The 16,017-nt window shown below is 48.7% G+C and overlaps 8 protein-coding genes across 8 annotated transcripts; 6 read left to right on the top strand and 2 right to left on the bottom strand.

The window, feature by feature from the left end:
- Positions 1 to 312: 312 nt before the first annotated feature.
- On the top strand, positions 313 to 2,160 carry BJ212DRAFT_1272636 (uncharacterized protein; the record flags this gene model as incomplete). The annotated part of the gene is made up of 3 exons (XM_041331024.1): positions 313 to 504; positions 555 to 625; positions 684 to 2,160. The coding sequence occupies 3 exons, from the start codon at positions 313 to 315 to the stop codon at positions 2,158 to 2,160; spliced, it is 1,740 nt and encodes a 579-aa protein (XP_041192589.1).
- Positions 2,161 to 3,836: 1,676 nt separating this feature from the next.
- BJ212DRAFT_1447281 (Ndufs8, NADH:ubiquinone oxidoreductase 23 kd subunit) lies at positions 3,837 to 4,834 on the bottom strand (the record flags this gene model as incomplete). The annotated part of the gene is made up of 6 exons (XM_041338377.1): positions 3,837 to 3,856; positions 3,907 to 4,017; positions 4,074 to 4,145; positions 4,205 to 4,297; positions 4,352 to 4,489; positions 4,540 to 4,834. The coding sequence occupies 6 exons, from the start codon at positions 4,832 to 4,834 to the stop codon at positions 3,837 to 3,839; spliced, it is 729 nt and encodes a 242-aa protein (XP_041192588.1).
- A 124-nt stretch (positions 4,835 to 4,958) lies between these two features.
- Positions 4,959 to 5,498, top strand: BJ212DRAFT_1447280 (Prefoldin beta-like protein; the record flags this gene model as incomplete). The annotated part of the gene is made up of 4 exons (XM_041338376.1): positions 4,959 to 5,007; positions 5,064 to 5,154; positions 5,207 to 5,339; positions 5,394 to 5,498. The coding sequence occupies 4 exons, from the start codon at positions 4,959 to 4,961 to the stop codon at positions 5,496 to 5,498; spliced, it is 378 nt and encodes a 125-aa protein (XP_041192587.1).
- Positions 5,499 to 6,033: 535 nt separating this feature from the next.
- BJ212DRAFT_1272915 (uncharacterized protein) lies at positions 6,034 to 7,467 on the top strand (the record flags this gene model as incomplete). Its single annotated transcript, XM_041331053.1, has 7 exons — positions 6,034 to 6,425; positions 6,474 to 6,536; positions 6,590 to 6,679; positions 6,749 to 6,788; positions 6,839 to 7,026; positions 7,058 to 7,237; positions 7,290 to 7,467. 7 exons carry the CDS (start codon positions 6,034 to 6,036, stop codon positions 7,465 to 7,467), a joined length of 1,131 nt encoding a protein of 376 aa, XP_041192586.1.
- Positions 7,468 to 8,065: 598 nt separating this feature from the next.
- BJ212DRAFT_1245718 (uncharacterized protein) lies at positions 8,066 to 8,557 on the top strand (the record flags this gene model as incomplete). The annotated part of the gene is made up of 4 exons (XM_041329653.1): positions 8,066 to 8,145; positions 8,200 to 8,271; positions 8,320 to 8,460; positions 8,515 to 8,557. Coding segments are annotated over 4 exons (336 nt in total), but the record flags the coding sequence as incomplete, so codon positions are not given.
- An 872-nt stretch (positions 8,558 to 9,429) lies between these two features.
- On the top strand, positions 9,430 to 11,975 carry BJ212DRAFT_233020 (uncharacterized protein). Its single transcript, XM_041342713.1, has 6 exons — positions 9,430 to 9,842; positions 9,899 to 10,151; positions 10,200 to 10,310; positions 10,361 to 10,463; positions 10,515 to 10,739; positions 10,795 to 11,975. Exons 1-6 carry the CDS (start codon positions 9,627 to 9,629, stop codon positions 11,927 to 11,929), a joined length of 2,043 nt encoding a protein of 680 aa, XP_041192584.1. The 5' UTR covers positions 9,430 to 9,626; the 3' UTR covers positions 11,930 to 11,975.
- Positions 11,976 to 12,020: 45 nt separating this feature from the next.
- BJ212DRAFT_1481418 (phosphatase 2C-like domain-containing protein) lies at positions 12,021 to 13,792 on the bottom strand (the record flags this gene model as incomplete). Its single annotated transcript, XM_041340252.1, has 4 exons — positions 12,021 to 12,624; positions 12,686 to 12,784; positions 12,837 to 13,014; positions 13,072 to 13,792. The coding sequence occupies 4 exons, from the start codon at positions 13,790 to 13,792 to the stop codon at positions 12,021 to 12,023; spliced, it is 1,602 nt and encodes a 533-aa protein (XP_041192583.1).
- Positions 13,793 to 14,370: 578 nt separating this feature from the next.
- On the top strand, positions 14,371 to 15,597 carry BJ212DRAFT_1300120 (uncharacterized protein; the record flags this gene model as incomplete). The annotated part of the gene is made up of 2 exons (XM_041332955.1): positions 14,371 to 14,499; positions 14,572 to 15,597. The coding sequence occupies 2 exons, from the start codon at positions 14,371 to 14,373 to the stop codon at positions 15,595 to 15,597; spliced, it is 1,155 nt and encodes a 384-aa protein (XP_041192582.1).
- Positions 15,598 to 16,017: the final 420 nt, after the last annotated feature.

Here is a 16,017-nt window from a genome sequence, read left to right as displayed (position 1 = left end):
AACTCAATATTGGCTCTGACAAGATTTGATAAGTTGGAAGGTCTTGGGGCCTTGGGTGAGAGCCTAGTAAGATGCGGTCCAGCACCTAGAACTTGAACCTAACGTACCACTGCCGGAACGCGCCCTGGATTCATGAAAAAATATTTGTTAAAATTAAAGACATGCTGCTCGAGCTGGTTCGAATTCTGTGACCAGTAAGGTAGACTTTGTGATACGGAAGACTGAGTCGACTCGTAAGTACGCCGCCAACCAAAACTTTTTCGATGAGTAATACTGACAGGTCCAACGCTGCCACCTCAGAGCACTGCCATAATGTCCCACATCCACTCCCCAAGCCCTGTCACTCTCCCTCATCTACAGATGCCTACACAATCCGTTTCTGCTGCTGCTGCGCCACGTCAGAAATCTAAGGCTTATGCTACTGGTATAGCAGCTGGTGTTGAAGATGAAAAGTATCAAACAAAATACAAGGAACTAAAGCGAAAAGTCAAAGAAATCGAAACGGTTGGCAAATGCCACCCTACTCGGTGTATTCTTAACTTACCTGCTTTTAGGACAATGATAAGCTTCAGTACAAGGTCCTCATGGCTAAAAAATCTATCCAACGCATGAAACTGGAACGAGCGTGAGTAACTTTCCATGTACATCATCCAACATGTATCTGATACGGTGATCCGGGATAGTGTTTTGTATGAACGCCTCTCTGCTGTGCCACCTTCTCCAGACCTTCACAGCCATGCACTTCCTCCTACACACTCCGGTCCCGGTGTGCCTCCCCCACATCCGCGCGATATAGGTGCAACAGCGCACCACCAACATCGCGACCATCGTGACTTTCCACCTGTAGATTTAAACGATCACAATGCTATCGAATACGTGCACAATCATAGCTCTTTCCGTGTTATTCCTGGCCCAGATGGTCGCCCTATTCAGGCCCCCGACGGGCCTATAGGTCCTGGAGTTGCGCCTTCCCACGGAATTTCTGCAGTGCACATGTCGAGGGGCGGTTCCGCGTCAGGTCATGACTCCTCCCGGCAGCTTCCACCCCTCTCGCAGTTGACTCCTATACAGCATCTGGAGCCACCGAGGGCGCATGGACACTCACAAGCTCATAGTCCTCATCTTCACCCTCACAGTAATGGTTCTTCGCGTTCACAATCCTCACCTTCCAGATCGCGCGGCCATCAGATAACATCTCAGGCACCTCCCCCAGGATACCACTCAGGGGGCATTCCACACCCTCAACAGTACTCCCAGGATTCTCTGGTTCCTGTCCAACATGGGCATCACAGTCCGCCACACCCGAGTGACAGGGAGCGATCTTCTAGAAGGCATGAGACGCTTGAGCGTGGCAGCTACCATGGTGATCTATACACTCATTCACGACAGCATTCCTCACATTCTTCCTCGATGGCATCCCCTAATACTCGAGCTTCACGTCTCCACAATCATCAGCGCGTCGGGCCTGGAGCGGCCATTGGCCACCCAGACCTAGAATATGAGCGCGATCTCGAGAGAGAACGTGCATGGGCACGTCATGAGGGCGAATCCGCTCGAGAATCCGTGCCTTCGGGAGTGATGCATGCGTCTCCTCCCTCTCACCTAAGGCTTAGACCTCATGTAGATAGGGGAGACTACTCATACTCTCGCGAACCCATTGGCCCCGGTATGCACAATCAATCATCTCGCTCTGACACATCGGGATCTGGTTCCGGATCTGGCTCCGGAAATGGTGGCGGGGACGTACTATCGCGGCCTGAAGGTCACACTCAATATTATGACCGAGACAGGGGACCCTATGCACCCCGTCAGGCAAATCCGCCACGCAATCCAAGTGAAGACCAAGACGTCATCTATGAAGAAGGCCGTACATACAGCCGTGACCGAACTGGCGGGCATTACATGCTTCCAGAGCAGCATCGCCCCTCTACGGAATCATCCAGAAAACGTTCTCGTAAAGACATGGAGATAGATGGAATCGATGACGTTGATGATTTACCCGCTGCGGGTGGCTCAGGGGGCGGAGGAGAAGCACCGTTGAGGTTCGCAGGCGGCCACCCTGCCGATGACCGTGGCCCCAAGAGACTTCACCAGGAACCTGCGCGTTCCCACGAGCGCGAGGAGGAAGAAGAAGAAGAAGATGAGGCTTCAGATACTTAGACAAAGTGTTAATTATTTTTTTTTGCGGCGGCACGGTAAGTTTCCTTTTAGATCTTCTTGAGCCCGAGTACTTGATATTTTCATGGTTTAATTTCATGGCTTATTGCATGTATGTATATGTTGATATTTTTGTACACATCGCTAGTGCTCGTAATCTTTGTATACCCTGTTTTTCGTCGTGTTGCTCTCGCGCCATGTGCTCCAAATATGAAGGGACGATTGTCTGCCACATTTCATGGTAATGGTCTGACTTGTGGACGCCAAGTTTGTCGTGAGAAGCGTATACGAGTAATCATAACTTTGTATGTATGGATCTGACCGGCGGATCAAAGTGTAAATCTTTCCCTTTTGTCCTGCACAGGAATGCAAGGGGGTTCCCGAAAAATATCTTTTAACACAAAGGGGAATAACAAGGGCCCCGGGATCTATCACTGATCGAGAAATCTAGCAGTGCAAGTGCAAGTATCATGAGTAAAGAACACCCTCGTCATCAAGATTCAGCAGCCACACTGGTAGACCTTTCTGCAGAAATCTTCCGGCCGTACGCCGCGGTCAAAACAGTTATAGCAGCTTGTTCAAGTTGGTACAGCTCCACTTTGCCAAGATGGGCTTGAGGCGCGTAAGTTTTCTGCGCATGAGGAAAGCGGCTCTTGGCGGCGCAGCGATAAGGTTGTACGGTTGCCACTGGCCACTTAGATTCCAGGATGATGTCCATGACCGTGATCCTACGACCTGTGCGCTGTGATTCATACGTGGCAAGCTTCTGTGCTTCCGAGAGCAGCTGCCGAGTACGGTTAGACATGGGAGACGAGGAACGGGTTTCTGAGGGAGGCAGTATCATGCCATCCTGCTTGTCTACGAATCTTACGGAGAGACGGGACCGGAAGTGTGGCTGGACTGCCAGGTTTGTTGACTGGATGTGGGAAGTACAATGACTCGGGGTGTCAGGGGAAACGAGGGGGGCCACCTGCTGCGCTCTACGATGGAATCCGAGGATTAGTATCTGAGTCAAGGCCATATTCTTAGATGGCTCGCCTATTGTCTGCTATGGGGGCATGTGATTTCCTTGGAAGACATGTGTTCGGAGCTACCCCGTTAAACGCCATGGTTTAGCGCTGACGTGACTGGGAAGAGTAGAAGGTTTTCCGTAACGATCGAGCACGAGCTCGTCCGTGCCCTCCCATTGGCATTCGGTCCGTTTCATCCTAAACCGCTCAGAGGTGGGTATTTTCAGCGGCGATCCAGTGGTCTGGTTTGAAATCAGACGAGCCTTGATCGCAGTTCATCTGGCCAATACAACCTGACGAAAAACCAATCAACCCAAGAATCCTAAGAAATGGTGTTCTCACAAGAAAAGATGGTGCACATGTGAGAACATCAGGGTTCAGAATCAGTGGCACATGCTGCGATAACCTTAAAGACGCAAGATTGTGACTGAGAAGTGCCCCTTCCTACATATCTGACACAGCTTGCACGAAATGGAAGACATTTTCGTCATTCACACATATCGCGCAGGTCATTCGGATCGTAGCTGCAACGAAGCAACCGGATCAACGTGTTCAGAAGATGCCTATCTTCAAGCTTACTGTTCAATCTTGATGACATCAGGTGAAGAAATTCAGAATTGGACCATCAGATAAGTACACAACCTGCCACGACTCATCTAGACTACTACTTCACCGATAAACGTGGTCCGCTGCATAGCGATTCAGCACGTGCAACCCCAAAAATGTAATGGATACTTACAATGCAAGTTAGCAGCAATTTCGGCCTCTGCCCGGTCGCCATTTGCAAGCAACTTCTCTTTGTTATACAGGAGCTCCTCGCGAGTTTCCGTGGAGAACTCCTGATTTTGTGCTGAATGGACGGCATCAACATTCTAGTGTCAGTAATACCCCCTTATTAACACCTACTTTCAACGATCGCGTCAACCGGGCAAGCTTCTTGACAGAAACCGCAGTAGATACATTTCGTCATGTCGATGTCTTGGGAAGGACCGTGTAAGTAGTGCAACAGTTCCACGATACCATAATACAAGTCTTACCGTATTTAGTTGTTTTTCTCGAACCATCCGCGCGGGCTTCACTCTCGATGGTAATTGCTTGAGCAGGACAAATGGCCTCACAAAGTTTGCAAGCTAATGATATATGCATCTTAGACGCGCACGACACGGTCGGAGGTGTTCACGAACCGATGCACCGCTCTTCACCACTGGGATACCGTCGGAGAGCGTGCTCTCCACGGAAACGGGGAGACAGAGGACCCTTCTCATATGGGTACATTATAGTGTAGGGTTGCCTGAAGAAATTCTCCAGAACAATCCACATTCCTGAACTAGTCATGCAGAAACTTAAAATAATTAGATTTCAAAATGCACACCTCGGATGATCTCGGTAAAGAAAAAGAGATGGACGGCTTTGTCAATGGCACTCTGCCCACCCTTGTAAGGGTCAATATCCTTTCCGGGCTCGTCCTTTGCGGTCAAACTTCCTGCACCTAGAGGCGGTGACCTTATTGGACCTTTGAGTCGGCTTTCAAGATGCTCTGCGTGCGAGCAGCGGGTACTATGAATGTTGCGGTATGCCACCAGAGACGAGCGCAGCACAACAGAACGCTGTGCCGCCACTACCCTGGGCGCGAGACCCAGTACAAGACGTGGGCGAGCGAAAGACATGACGGTCAAAGTTCGGTCAAAGTCGAGCGAGGTTGCTAACACCGAACATTCTACTGTGACGTATGTCACTAGTGTGACAACGCTAGCCAATCGTGTGTCCTGCATTGAGTCAACACTGGCTATCATGTCGACCTCAAAAGCAAAATCAAAAGTTCAACCATTGAGCGATCAGGGCACGCATCCATTCTGCCTACCATCTTCACTTCTAATCGCTTCTCTGATCAGATAGAAATACAGCAAACTTACTCCCGCCTGCAAAACGAGCTCCAAAGCCTTGCTGGGAAGATAGGCGAATTGGAGCAAGAGGCTGAAGAGCATGGGCACGCCCTTTGTCATATATTTGATACCCACATTCAACTGACTTTCCATTAGACTTGTCCTTTCTACTTTGAATGAAGCACTTCAAGTGGAACCTGGTCGGAAGTGTTTCCGCTTGATCGGTGGTGTGCTAGTTGAGCGTACAGTCAAGGATGTAGTTCCTGCTCTGCAAACAAATCGCGAAGGCGTACGTGCCCTTTTCTACCATATCACCGATTGTCTGATACCTGCATCTCAATAGATCAAAAAAGTTATTGCTAATCTTTCTGAGCAATACACCACGAAGGAACGCGAATTTGAGACTTTTAAACGCGATTATAATGCTCGTCCAATCAGCAGGGCGTAATGTCGTGTCGCTGGTGTTTGGATGTGCGTTCATCTTTATCTGTTTACCTTTCGCTATTTAATGATATTTCCAGTGTATCCAATGACGCAGCCAGCAGCAACATGACTACATCATTAGCATGCGCGGCAAATTTGAAAACCCAGTTGTATATCATTCAAGCTGCCGGTTTACACTAAGTTCTAATCGTTGGGCTAGAATTTTTGTTACGTCGTGGCCCACAGCGCATCTTGCAAAACACAAGAACCATAGCTGGCAGAGCGTTGTCTACTAGTGTCTATGTGCAGATGGTTTGACGCTGGAGTTCGTCTTGTAATTTCGCATCGCATCGTCTCTATTCAAGATTGAAATATTGAAGAGTATAACGCGCTGGCTTCTAGATGTAGCGATAAGTTATTTGTTGCACTGCGAGGTTGCTGCGAGTATATTTGCCCAGAACTTTCACCAGCGCCAGTTGACCGGTTACGGCTGTACTAATCCACAGCCACTGCAAGACTGCTTTCCCGCCAACTGTGTTCTCACCATGTCCAATACCATTATGCCAACCACGCTTGAGTCCCTCCCAGTTGAGCTTATTGCTACGATTCTTGGCAACTTAGACCTCGAGTCGCTAGTCAAAGTGTCGAATCTGTCTCGGAGACTAAGACATGTTGCTTCAGACTCGACTTTGAACCCCTGGAAACCCCCGATTACCCAAAACCTGGCTAGTGGCAGCTACGAACGAAGTTTCTACCACCTCAGTCTTCGTTCAATCGTACCCAGAAGTAATTGGATCGATATCCTTACGCTTGCACCACCAGGTTTCATACTTTTTGAATCATCCCTTCCGAACTTGAAGGCTTCTGAGTGGGAAGAATGCTCTCGCAAACGATTCATTCCTGGATGGTTGAAGTGGAAGAAGGATAATACTTGGAGGGAGTTTTATATTAAGTATGTACATCTCGTATTCTCAAGGGAGCGCGAATGACACAATTGTAGAATGTTGTATCGTGTCTGGCACAGGACTTACACGACCTGCACTACGGATGAAGCTTGGACTAAGTAAATCGTGTGCATGCTTGCGAATAGCCATTTCTAAGCAGGATGCGGCCTAGATATATAGTGCTCAATCGCAATGGTTCAGTCAACGAACTGGAATCATCCTCACGGGGCTTTAGTCCCATGGCCATATTTGCCGAGATGCGGTAAGCACATAGCACGCTGTTCATCAACGGTTGTTATTCGTTGCATGCTTGTCGCTCACAGAGCAATAGATATCAAAGTAACCTTTCACATCTGTCACCTACAATAAGAGTCAGTGTTTTGTGCTCCGCGTGGCCATATTACTGTTAATGTACTGGTAGGTGGTCGCCACGTTTACTGATGTGCGGGTCATCGCGATCGGAGTTCTTCACATGCCTCGGTCGCCGTTGATTGTAAATCGCAATGCGCACGCTTTACTCCATCCTCCCGGTATCGAGGTCACTGATACCCTTGGAGTGAACTTGAAAGGTAATAACCGGGCATTGCATGACTCCCCTTATGGAGATGAGTGTGATGGCCCATCAGCTGGTAATATTGAGCCATATTCTTGCTCCATTTGTGATACATTATTTCTTAGCAGGTTCGCGTCTATACAACAAGCTCACACATCCCTTACCTGCGGAATCCCATCGAAATTATCCGTTATATACTCCCGGTGGGGGAGATAGACGATGGAGATCTCTTGATGAAGAAGGGCAGCAGTGGATGGGCGGTTTAATGTTTGTTGAAGCGCCTTGCTATTACTCTGGATACTTACTATGAACATAACAGGGTAATCGTCCAGCTGATTAGACCAAGGGCAATCATAGGGTATGAGCAAGACGAATTTGAGTTTGCGGGTAGTTGGAATCAGTTTGCCTCGTTCACCTGGCATGACCTACTAACAATAGCACCATGGATGAAAGAGAGGGTGACCAAAATTATTGATGGTCCCGGTCTCGGAATATAACACTTCGTCTCGTCGTTGATTAACCAATCTTCTCCCTTGAACTTCATCACACCATTGTGATGTTTGGAAAACTATATCACTCCGCGATCTTTGTGGTTTTGGCTGACCAAGGTGAGACATGGCGCCTTGTTCCCGAGGCTCCGGGCAGCACCAACAACCTCGGTCGCTATATTTCTCTTATTGTCAATTTCTGCACGGTAGGCCGGTTTTTGTCATTCTCAACACAGCTGTGGCGTCGAAGGTTTCATATGCCTTCCTCGTCATAGATCAACCAAGGGACATGTCGGTTTTCTGTCCGCATTAGGCGCTGACATCGCTTCGGCCTTACAACAATGGATTTCTGGCCAAAGTCAAAGTCCGCGAAGCTTGTTCTTCCACCTCGGAGACGGGTGGCCTCTTGCCTTTAAATCATGGTACAAACTGTGGACTAAACTCCTGCATGTTTTTATTACCTTTATATTTCTTTTAATCGACGTCGCTGGCCAACGTCGCCCACCTTCCTTAAAGTTAGTAATATTTTATATCTGCTACAATGTCGACAGTAAGTAATGTATTGCTGGGACTCAAAGATTGGCTTACTGAGTGATACGGACACTAGTGGTCATGTTCATCGTGCCCCAAGAGCTTCACTCGCAAGGGCGATCTTACTCGCCACCAGCTGCTGCATACCGGAATCAAGTGAGCTCTTCGTCATATCGAAGCATTGCGCAAGCTAACAGTCTCGACTTCTAGGCCACACATGTGCGACACATGCAAAAAAGGGTTTGCCCAGTATTCAGGTCTCAAGACCCACCTCAATACACAGTACGCTTGTTCGTTTTTGGATTTTGAATCATGCTGACTGTTCCATAGCACCAAGGCCAAGCCTTACGTGTGTGGTATTGGCACTTGTATGAAAGCGTTCAGTGATCCCTCGTCTTGTACTCGCCATCGAAAGGAAACTCACAGACGCGAGGGCGCGTACAAGTGCACTGTACCAGAATGTGGTACAAGGTTAGTTTTGGCTATTGCCGTTGGTATTGTTCCGTCGGGCTCATGCTCTGTTAGAATCAAACGGCGATCTGCTTTTGTCGCACACATGAAGAAGCATGGAATCGACGCCCGTACACTAGATTTAGATGCCATTGCCTCGTCGGCAGATAAAAATACTTCCCAACAGTCTACCTTCCATTTTCTACCTCCCCAAGTAGCCGATGCTCCTTACCGTCCCCCTTTAGAGGCGTCACTTCCAGGCATTACTGAAGAACACTGGGCTCCCCCTCCTCCGATGCCGACGAGCAACTACCAGATGCCCATTCCTGAATGTGGTGGAGCCTCCGGCGTGACTGATGGCATGTATGACTATAGTTGGCCGTCTGAAATTGGCACTGGACTATCTAGTTCTTCGTCCATACCCCCGTCATCGGTATCTACGTGTCCTCCTACGCATATTGACGATTTTATTTTCGACGCTGGATACAACGGATATCTACAATCCAATGACACATTCTCTGGGTTGCCCTCCTCATATGCATCGGGGTCGCCCTCTTTACCTCTTCTTCTCGACGGCTTCGTAGACTGTTTCGGGTCTCGCATACGATCGATGTCCTCTTCACCGGCCACGTCTTCTAACTCTGCGCTGGATGATCAGTTAGATTATGCCCTCTTGGACCATACTGTACCGAACCAATACCTTTTGTTCAACACCATTTAATTTACCGCACTAATACTTCACGCATTCAAGGATTGTCACAGGACCACTTTTTATTCATAATTTATACCGCAGCATTGTAGCCTACATACCACTTTTCACCACCGTCTGTTCAGTGAACTCATGCCTTATTACCCTGATACCAAGTGGCTTTTAATATACTGTACTTTTGAAGATCCAATGACAGTAAAGCCGATACATATTTATCGATGTGACAGCTGGAACTAGCTGTTAGATAACCTGGACTTGTTTCTAATCTGACAACAAACGTAAATAAAACGCCCACAAACTGCTAACGAGTACTCGAAGGATTTCTCAAGGTCCCACTCGCTCAGGCGTCTTTCCATCGTGTTTATCTTCTGAGTCCATCTTGCTCAATTTTTGCGGCGCGGGCCACCGCTGGCTTCCCGTGCGAAGCTTTTTTCGTGTCCAAATTCGCGTTGGTAGCATTTGCTCTGCGAAAAGGAACATGTTGGCATCACCACTGTACCCCACATCCTCCTTTGCTCCTCAGCTTGCATCCGATGATCATTCCCAGTTTCGTCCTGCCAGAGATATCGAAGCCTTCAATAACTTGCTTCCGCCCCCGATCGAATTTGTAGAAGGCTCGTCTTCTGGCGCCCTCGCAGTCGCAGAAGGCAAGTATGAGCCTATCAATGCCACACCGAAGGCATCACAGAATATTGTGGGTGTATGCAATAGCTCTATCGCGAAGCTGCTCACCCGGTGAACACCCACCAGGTCCGTGAACACCCCCGAGTACCTCCCGCACCCCTGGCCTCGCCCTCAAAGCAACCGATATCTCCATCAACAAAGCATGGCTCGTTATTCACCGGAGTCTTGGACTTTTCATGGCCTTGGCCCCCTGGCCACAATATCGGTAATGGCCTTCATAATACGGGGAATACTTGCTTCTTGAACAGTGCTTTGCAATGTCTCCTCCACACGCCTCCTCTGCTCAATGTTTTAATGACGCACTCAAAGTCTGACCCATGTGAGGATAGTCTTGATAACCGTCAGTTGATCTTACCTAGTAATGTAGGTCGAGTAAAGGGGGGCTTTTGCATGTCATGTTGTCTTCGCCATGTGATGCTTGACTCCCATCAGAAGAAGCATTCTTCCACGCCGTACGTCATTGTTTCGAAGTTGCATGGTACGTATTGCTTCCCTTATTGAAACCTGTGTCCGATTATACTTTTCTAGTCATCGCAAAACACATGCGGAAGGGCAGGCAGGAGGATTCTCATGAGTTCCTTCGCTATGCCATTGACGCTTTACAAAAATCATGTCTAGCCGGATACCCGCAGTGAGTGTTTTGTCACTTTGCCACCTGTGACCGTTAACAAGCATCGAGAAGAAAAATTGATCCGAAACTTGCGGAGACCACCTGGGTCCACAAAATATTCGGTGGTCGACTACGATCACGAGTGACATGCAAGGAGTGTCACCACAACAGTGACACATTTGATAGCATGCTGGACGTGAGCTTAGACATATATGGCTCAAACAGCGTAAAAGACGCCTTCCGGAAGTTTGTCGCTGTCGACTATCTCAAGGGATCAGACAAATATAAGTGCGAAAAGTAAGCAATATTTATTAGTAGGCATGCTCACTTCTGATACGCAACCCTCTTGCAGATGCAAGAAGCCTGTCGTTGCCGAAAAGCGGTTTACTATTCACGATGCGCCAGCAGTGTTGACTATCCACCTCAAGCGCTTCTCGCCCCTGGGTCGGAAGATTGGGCATTTTGTCCATTATGACGACCGTATCACGCTGAAACCGTTGATGAGTGAGGGTCAATTTGGCCCAACATACTCATTATACGGTGTCATTTGTCATGCAGGCGGGGGACCGAACTCAGGCCATTACTATGCCACGGTCAAAGGTGCCAATGGCATGTGGTACGAGATGAACGACGACAGCGTATCGCAGCACCGTAATACCCTTGGGCCTCTGAAGAACGCATATATCTTGTTTTACATCAGGCAGAAAGGTCAATCTCTCGAGGCTGCTATTACTCGCCTCTCAATGACACCCCGGAATGTTGTCGCTGGAATGAAGAAGAGGAAAGTTGTGGACTCTGAAGACGATGGTGGTGACGACCTTGGTGTCAAAACTGATCGACCGTTCATCGGGCCTCTCCTTCCTTCTCCGATGGCTAATGATGTGGAGGTACATAAAAAGGCTAAAATGGACGACAGGGACCCTCAGGCTGAGAGCATCAAGAAGAAAATTGAAGCTGTTAACAAGGTTCACAGCCCCAGCACCGCCCTCACGAGCCTCTCGCAATACAATGATGATGATGACGATGACAGTGAATCACCAGTTGCGTCTCCTGTCGATCTCAAGCCGCCTTCAAGCACCACCGAGTCACTCAATGCTGCCTCACCGCCTCCTCCAGGTCCTCCTACCTCTCCTCCTCCTATTTCCAGTACATCATCCCTTAATTCCATACAATTGAACACAACCCCTTCATCGGGAATTTCACCGAGCAACTTCTATGCGTCATCAAAGAATAACGACAAGAAGCGCAAATCACCAGATTACGATGACGACGGCGAACAGACACCTCGGAAGCATTACGCCCGCGTACCCTTGCATACCCAATCTTCCAAACAGTCACACGGTCGTCGCAAGTCATCGTTTGGCGGTGGCGCAGTCAATCCTTACAGCCGGCTATCAGGAAGCAACACATTATCCCAACATCGATTAGATAACTGGCAAAGACCTCCACAGCAGTATGGCAAGAAGAAGAAAAGGATGATCATGTAGAAAATTTGTTTTTGGCATTGATCCTAGAGTACACCCTGCAAAAGTCACATATGTTCATGATCCTGTACTAAAGGTCACGAAGCTCGCTCTACTACAGCTTTGCTTTTATATTATCAGAAGAGAACGTCACAATCTTGGCTTTACCTTCTTGTCCGTCTTCCCACCAGACAACAGTTACGGTGGTATCGTCTCGATAGCTTCTGGCAGTCGGAGCAGGTATGCTCATCAACTTTCTCAAATTCTCGGCGTCGCCCCCGCCAAATGCGTTCCGAATTAGATGTGAGCTGATGTTCTCATCCTCAAATGACCAGGAGCCACTACTGCTATTCCGTTTCTTGTCCTTGCCTTCCACAGTTGGTGCCCCTGACGTTGTTGGTACGAGTTCTGGAAGGGCTGTTTTGGAAACTACTCCTTTGAGACCCTTTAAATGTCCGCCGACAAGGGCTACGACATCCTCTGAGCTAAGTTTATCCCACAGCCCGTCGGTTGCCAGCACCACGAAACGAGATGCAGGTGATCGTGATGGTCGTGCAACACTGCCGAAGTCAAAGTCACGATGGGTTACGACTGGAGTGGCAGTAACGTATGGTGGAGTCTTGAATGATGAAGGGGGTGAACGCAATGGTTGATTGTTGCCCACAAGGAAGGCACGGTTTAATCTGAACGGACCAGAGTCAACAATGGTTTGTATTGATCTTGCCACAATCAAATCTAAAATCACGTACACAGTCTTGCACATCGCGGGGCCATTTGTACCGGGCATCTCCAAACGCGCGACTGGGTTCAAGCCCACCAAGTACGCGACCTGCGCGTATAACACTACCCGCCTCATCAGGAGGATGTTCAGATTGAATCCTAAAAATCGATTTGTAAGAAGCTTGAACGGAAATTAATTGCATTAGCAAACCTTTTCAATTCATTTGGGTTACGACCGGTCTGGTCTTCGCTAAGAACTTCAACGCGCCACGACCCCTGGCCTTGCTCATTTTCTTCCCAAATGCCGGCAACAGCACGACTATCCCCTGAGCAAGCCACGTATAAATGCCGATGGGCGGTGTCGAAGACGGCCATCAGCGCACAGCTGCCTGAAGATAGAACAGCACGTCATGATTTGAAAAAGGCGGGCAGAGATTGTGCCGTACCAGATACAGCAGGAAGCATTGTCTGTAATGCCAGCGGATGTTTGCTAAGATCGGGAAGGATGTTCTTCTTTATTGATTCAGCATCCAAGTTTGCGGCAAGAACCGAAAGGGGTGCATTGATGAGCTCCTGATCTAACTTAGTGAAAGCATTTCGTATAGCAAGGGAGATTCTCTCTGGGTTTTGAGGGTCTTCGCGAAATCTGGGCGAAGACGTGCGAAACATCAACTTTAATTTTTCAAGAAGTCCGGATTTCGGGACGTCCTGAGAGTGAATCAGGGAGGATAATTCCAGGACCACGGCGTTGATGAGGGTCTTGGAAAGAAGGCGAGATGTATGAGGACCACCATGGCCATCCATAACGGTGAAGAACAACCAGTCACCTGGTGCAGATGGGTCAGATGGGTCACGGGCAATTATAGCGTCCGCATGTGCATCTTCCAGGGGGTCATTGGCGGCGACAGATGCCGTGGCGTATCGCCACACTGTGCTGTCAGGTCTGGAAAAGCTATCAGATGACGCGTTCTCCACAAGACGATCTTTAACAGCGTTCTGTGACAACAGGGAAAATGTGCGGTTGGCCATAATTGGTATTCCGTCCGCGCCGCGAACTTTGACGGCAAGGTCAAATGTCTGCTGCTTGGTGAAGGTATAGTAGAGGTAGCTTGGTGTGCCAATAAGAACGGTGGTGGCAGCCAGTGGTTTCCAAACCCTTCGAAGCATGCCTGAGAGTCCTGGATGCGGTAATTCTCAACTGTAAACAATAAGCGTGATCCACGAAATGCGCAGCATATGCAATGCCACCCACGTTGAAAGGGCAGCCTGAGAGAGTCCACCGACAACGTTACTAGTACTCCAGGGCTTTACCGTGGCGTGAGTGTTGTTAGAGCCTGAAAAGTTGCAGAAAGTACGCAATGGTTATGTAGAGTGAATGTGTGAAATTCAATGAAACAAGTTTTACTTATTACTTAAACCTTCTCTGCTCGACGTTGCGCTGAGCAAACGGTCAGCCGACACTTGACCGACACTTGCTAAATTGGGTTTAACGCGCGCCTAGTCACGTGTACGTGTGTAGACCGCAAGCGTCGGAGATTAAAATTCGTTGGTCTTCCCATGCTGCTGTCAGCGCTGGACAACACCAACCTGTACTGCTACCACGACGTGCTGCTGTGACATAGCTATTTCTTTCAAAGGTCCTTTGTTGTCCATTGTATCCAGTTCATTCAGTCACATTCAAACTTTCTATCTCTTTCTTATAACAGCTCTTTCGGATGACTTGTTCGGGCAACAATGATGCAGCCATGCAATCATCGATAGCTGTGGGAACGGAAGAACAGGAGGGAGATTTTCTGTCGGCGATGAAGACATTCGATTTCGTGATCATCAACGATGATGATCCTGAGCTTGATCTTCCGTCCCAAGTAACGAATGTAAGTGAAAAGATATGTCTGATAACGCGCGCAATCAGTCCTTAAGTGTGTCCTGTTATGTCATCCCTCAAGCCACCAAACTTCACAGCCCCAAGCAATGTGCATCCCCAAGTTCTAAGACCGTCTTCTCAACAACCCACCGTAGAAACGCTCCAGTCTCTTGGCATTAAAGTGCGAGATTTTGCGTATGAAAGTACTTTGCCACCCATCGCGCCTGTTCCGCGGGTTCCGCGGCAAACTCAACCTAGTGCAAGACCGCTGAAACGTACCAGAGGGGACTTGGAAGAAGAGGATAGAATGCCATCGCATTCCTCACGCCCACAATTTGGATGCGAAGCCACCAATGCTGGCATACAAGCAAGCAGCAAGCCCGAGTCTCTTGCGCGAAAAGCCACTGAGCCACTTGAATTTAACTCTCCGCCCGTTTCAAAGCGCACTATGGGATGCGCAGACTTGAGCAGACCTGTTTTATTTGGAAGCCAACTACCGTTCCGTACGCCCCGTCGCGCCCCTAAAACCCGCCGCACCCCTCCGAGAAGATCCTCCACAACTCCGCTGACATCCCCCCTGTTCGGGTCGCCATCAGAAGAGCCATCTCAGGGGGCATCACAAGAGTCGGAGTTAGTGATGACACCTGCTGGACCCGTATCTTGGCATATTGAAGACACCAGCTCAATACCCGTTTCGCAAATGGACACAGACTTGTTGGCTTTTGTACCAGAAGAAATATCTTATTCCCAGCTAGGGCTTTCCCCACAGTCTTCGCAACCTGCCACGTCGCTTTCTACTTCTATGCGGTCTCCTGTCACCCCTAGTCACGTTTCATGTCAGGCAGTTGATACTTTCGAGTCGTCACATCTTATTCCACAAATACCAAATTCCCGTCGGGAACCCAAGCGTGGCATGAAAGTTTCGACGACCAAAAATTCTACCCAGACGTCCCCCCGTTACCTCCTCCGTCGACGATCCCTGCTGTCTGTTCACGCTCCCACACGTTCACGGTATCCCCATCCACTCACTCCCACAAAGAAAGGAAGCCCGAAGGCTTCTCCGCAACCTCGCTGCAGACGCTTGCAGCGGCCTGTGCTGTCCAGGTGAATTTGAGATGACTAGATTCCGTTGATCATTGCACGACTTGGTACAAGGATGGGTTTAACTTATTTTTATTGCTGTTGTTTCAACATACGTTCGAGGAGTATATCATCCACAGTGATGCTCCATGTAGTTTTACATCCCCGCTAGTTGATCGACAATTTCATGTACACGTGTACTGCTATCAATCAGGCCTCAGGACTCACACTGTCTTCTCGTCTTGCTATTTTCATTTCGTCGAGCACAATTGAAGTGGTGTATGTATATATATATGGTAATGATGTGAATGCATTGACACAAACTCGACATGTTCTCTCTTTTAGCTTGAGGTCGCAAATCTCGAAAGCAGGATTAATTGATCTAGTCAACTGAAGGGAACACCCGGATGGATTGACAAGGACATGTACTAGTAGTATGATGAGTAGT

This window comes from Suillus subaureus (assembly GCF_016647635.1).
Source record: "Suillus subaureus strain MN1 chromosome Unknown BJ212scaffold_18, whole genome shotgun sequence".
NCBI lineage: Eukaryota > Fungi > Basidiomycota > Agaricomycetes > Boletales > Suillaceae > Suillus > Suillus subaureus.
The sequence above is the reverse complement of the archived record's forward strand: the minus strand, read 5'-3'. Positions and strand labels throughout refer to the sequence as shown.

Bases quoted from the DNA above. Each gene is read 5' to 3' on its own strand.
- BJ212DRAFT_233020 (XM_041342713.1), top strand. From the start codon at position 9,627: ATGTTGGCATCACCACTGTACCCCACATCCTCCTTTGCTCCTCAGCTT. The intron at 10,311-10,360 runs GTACGTATTGCT...ATACTTTTCTAG, and splicing joins CATTGTTTCGAAGTTGCATG to TCATCGCAAAACACATGCGG. The intron at 10,464-10,514 runs GTGAGTGTTTTG...AGCATCGAGAAG, and splicing joins TGTCTAGCCGGATACCCGCA to AAAAATTGATCCGAAACTTG.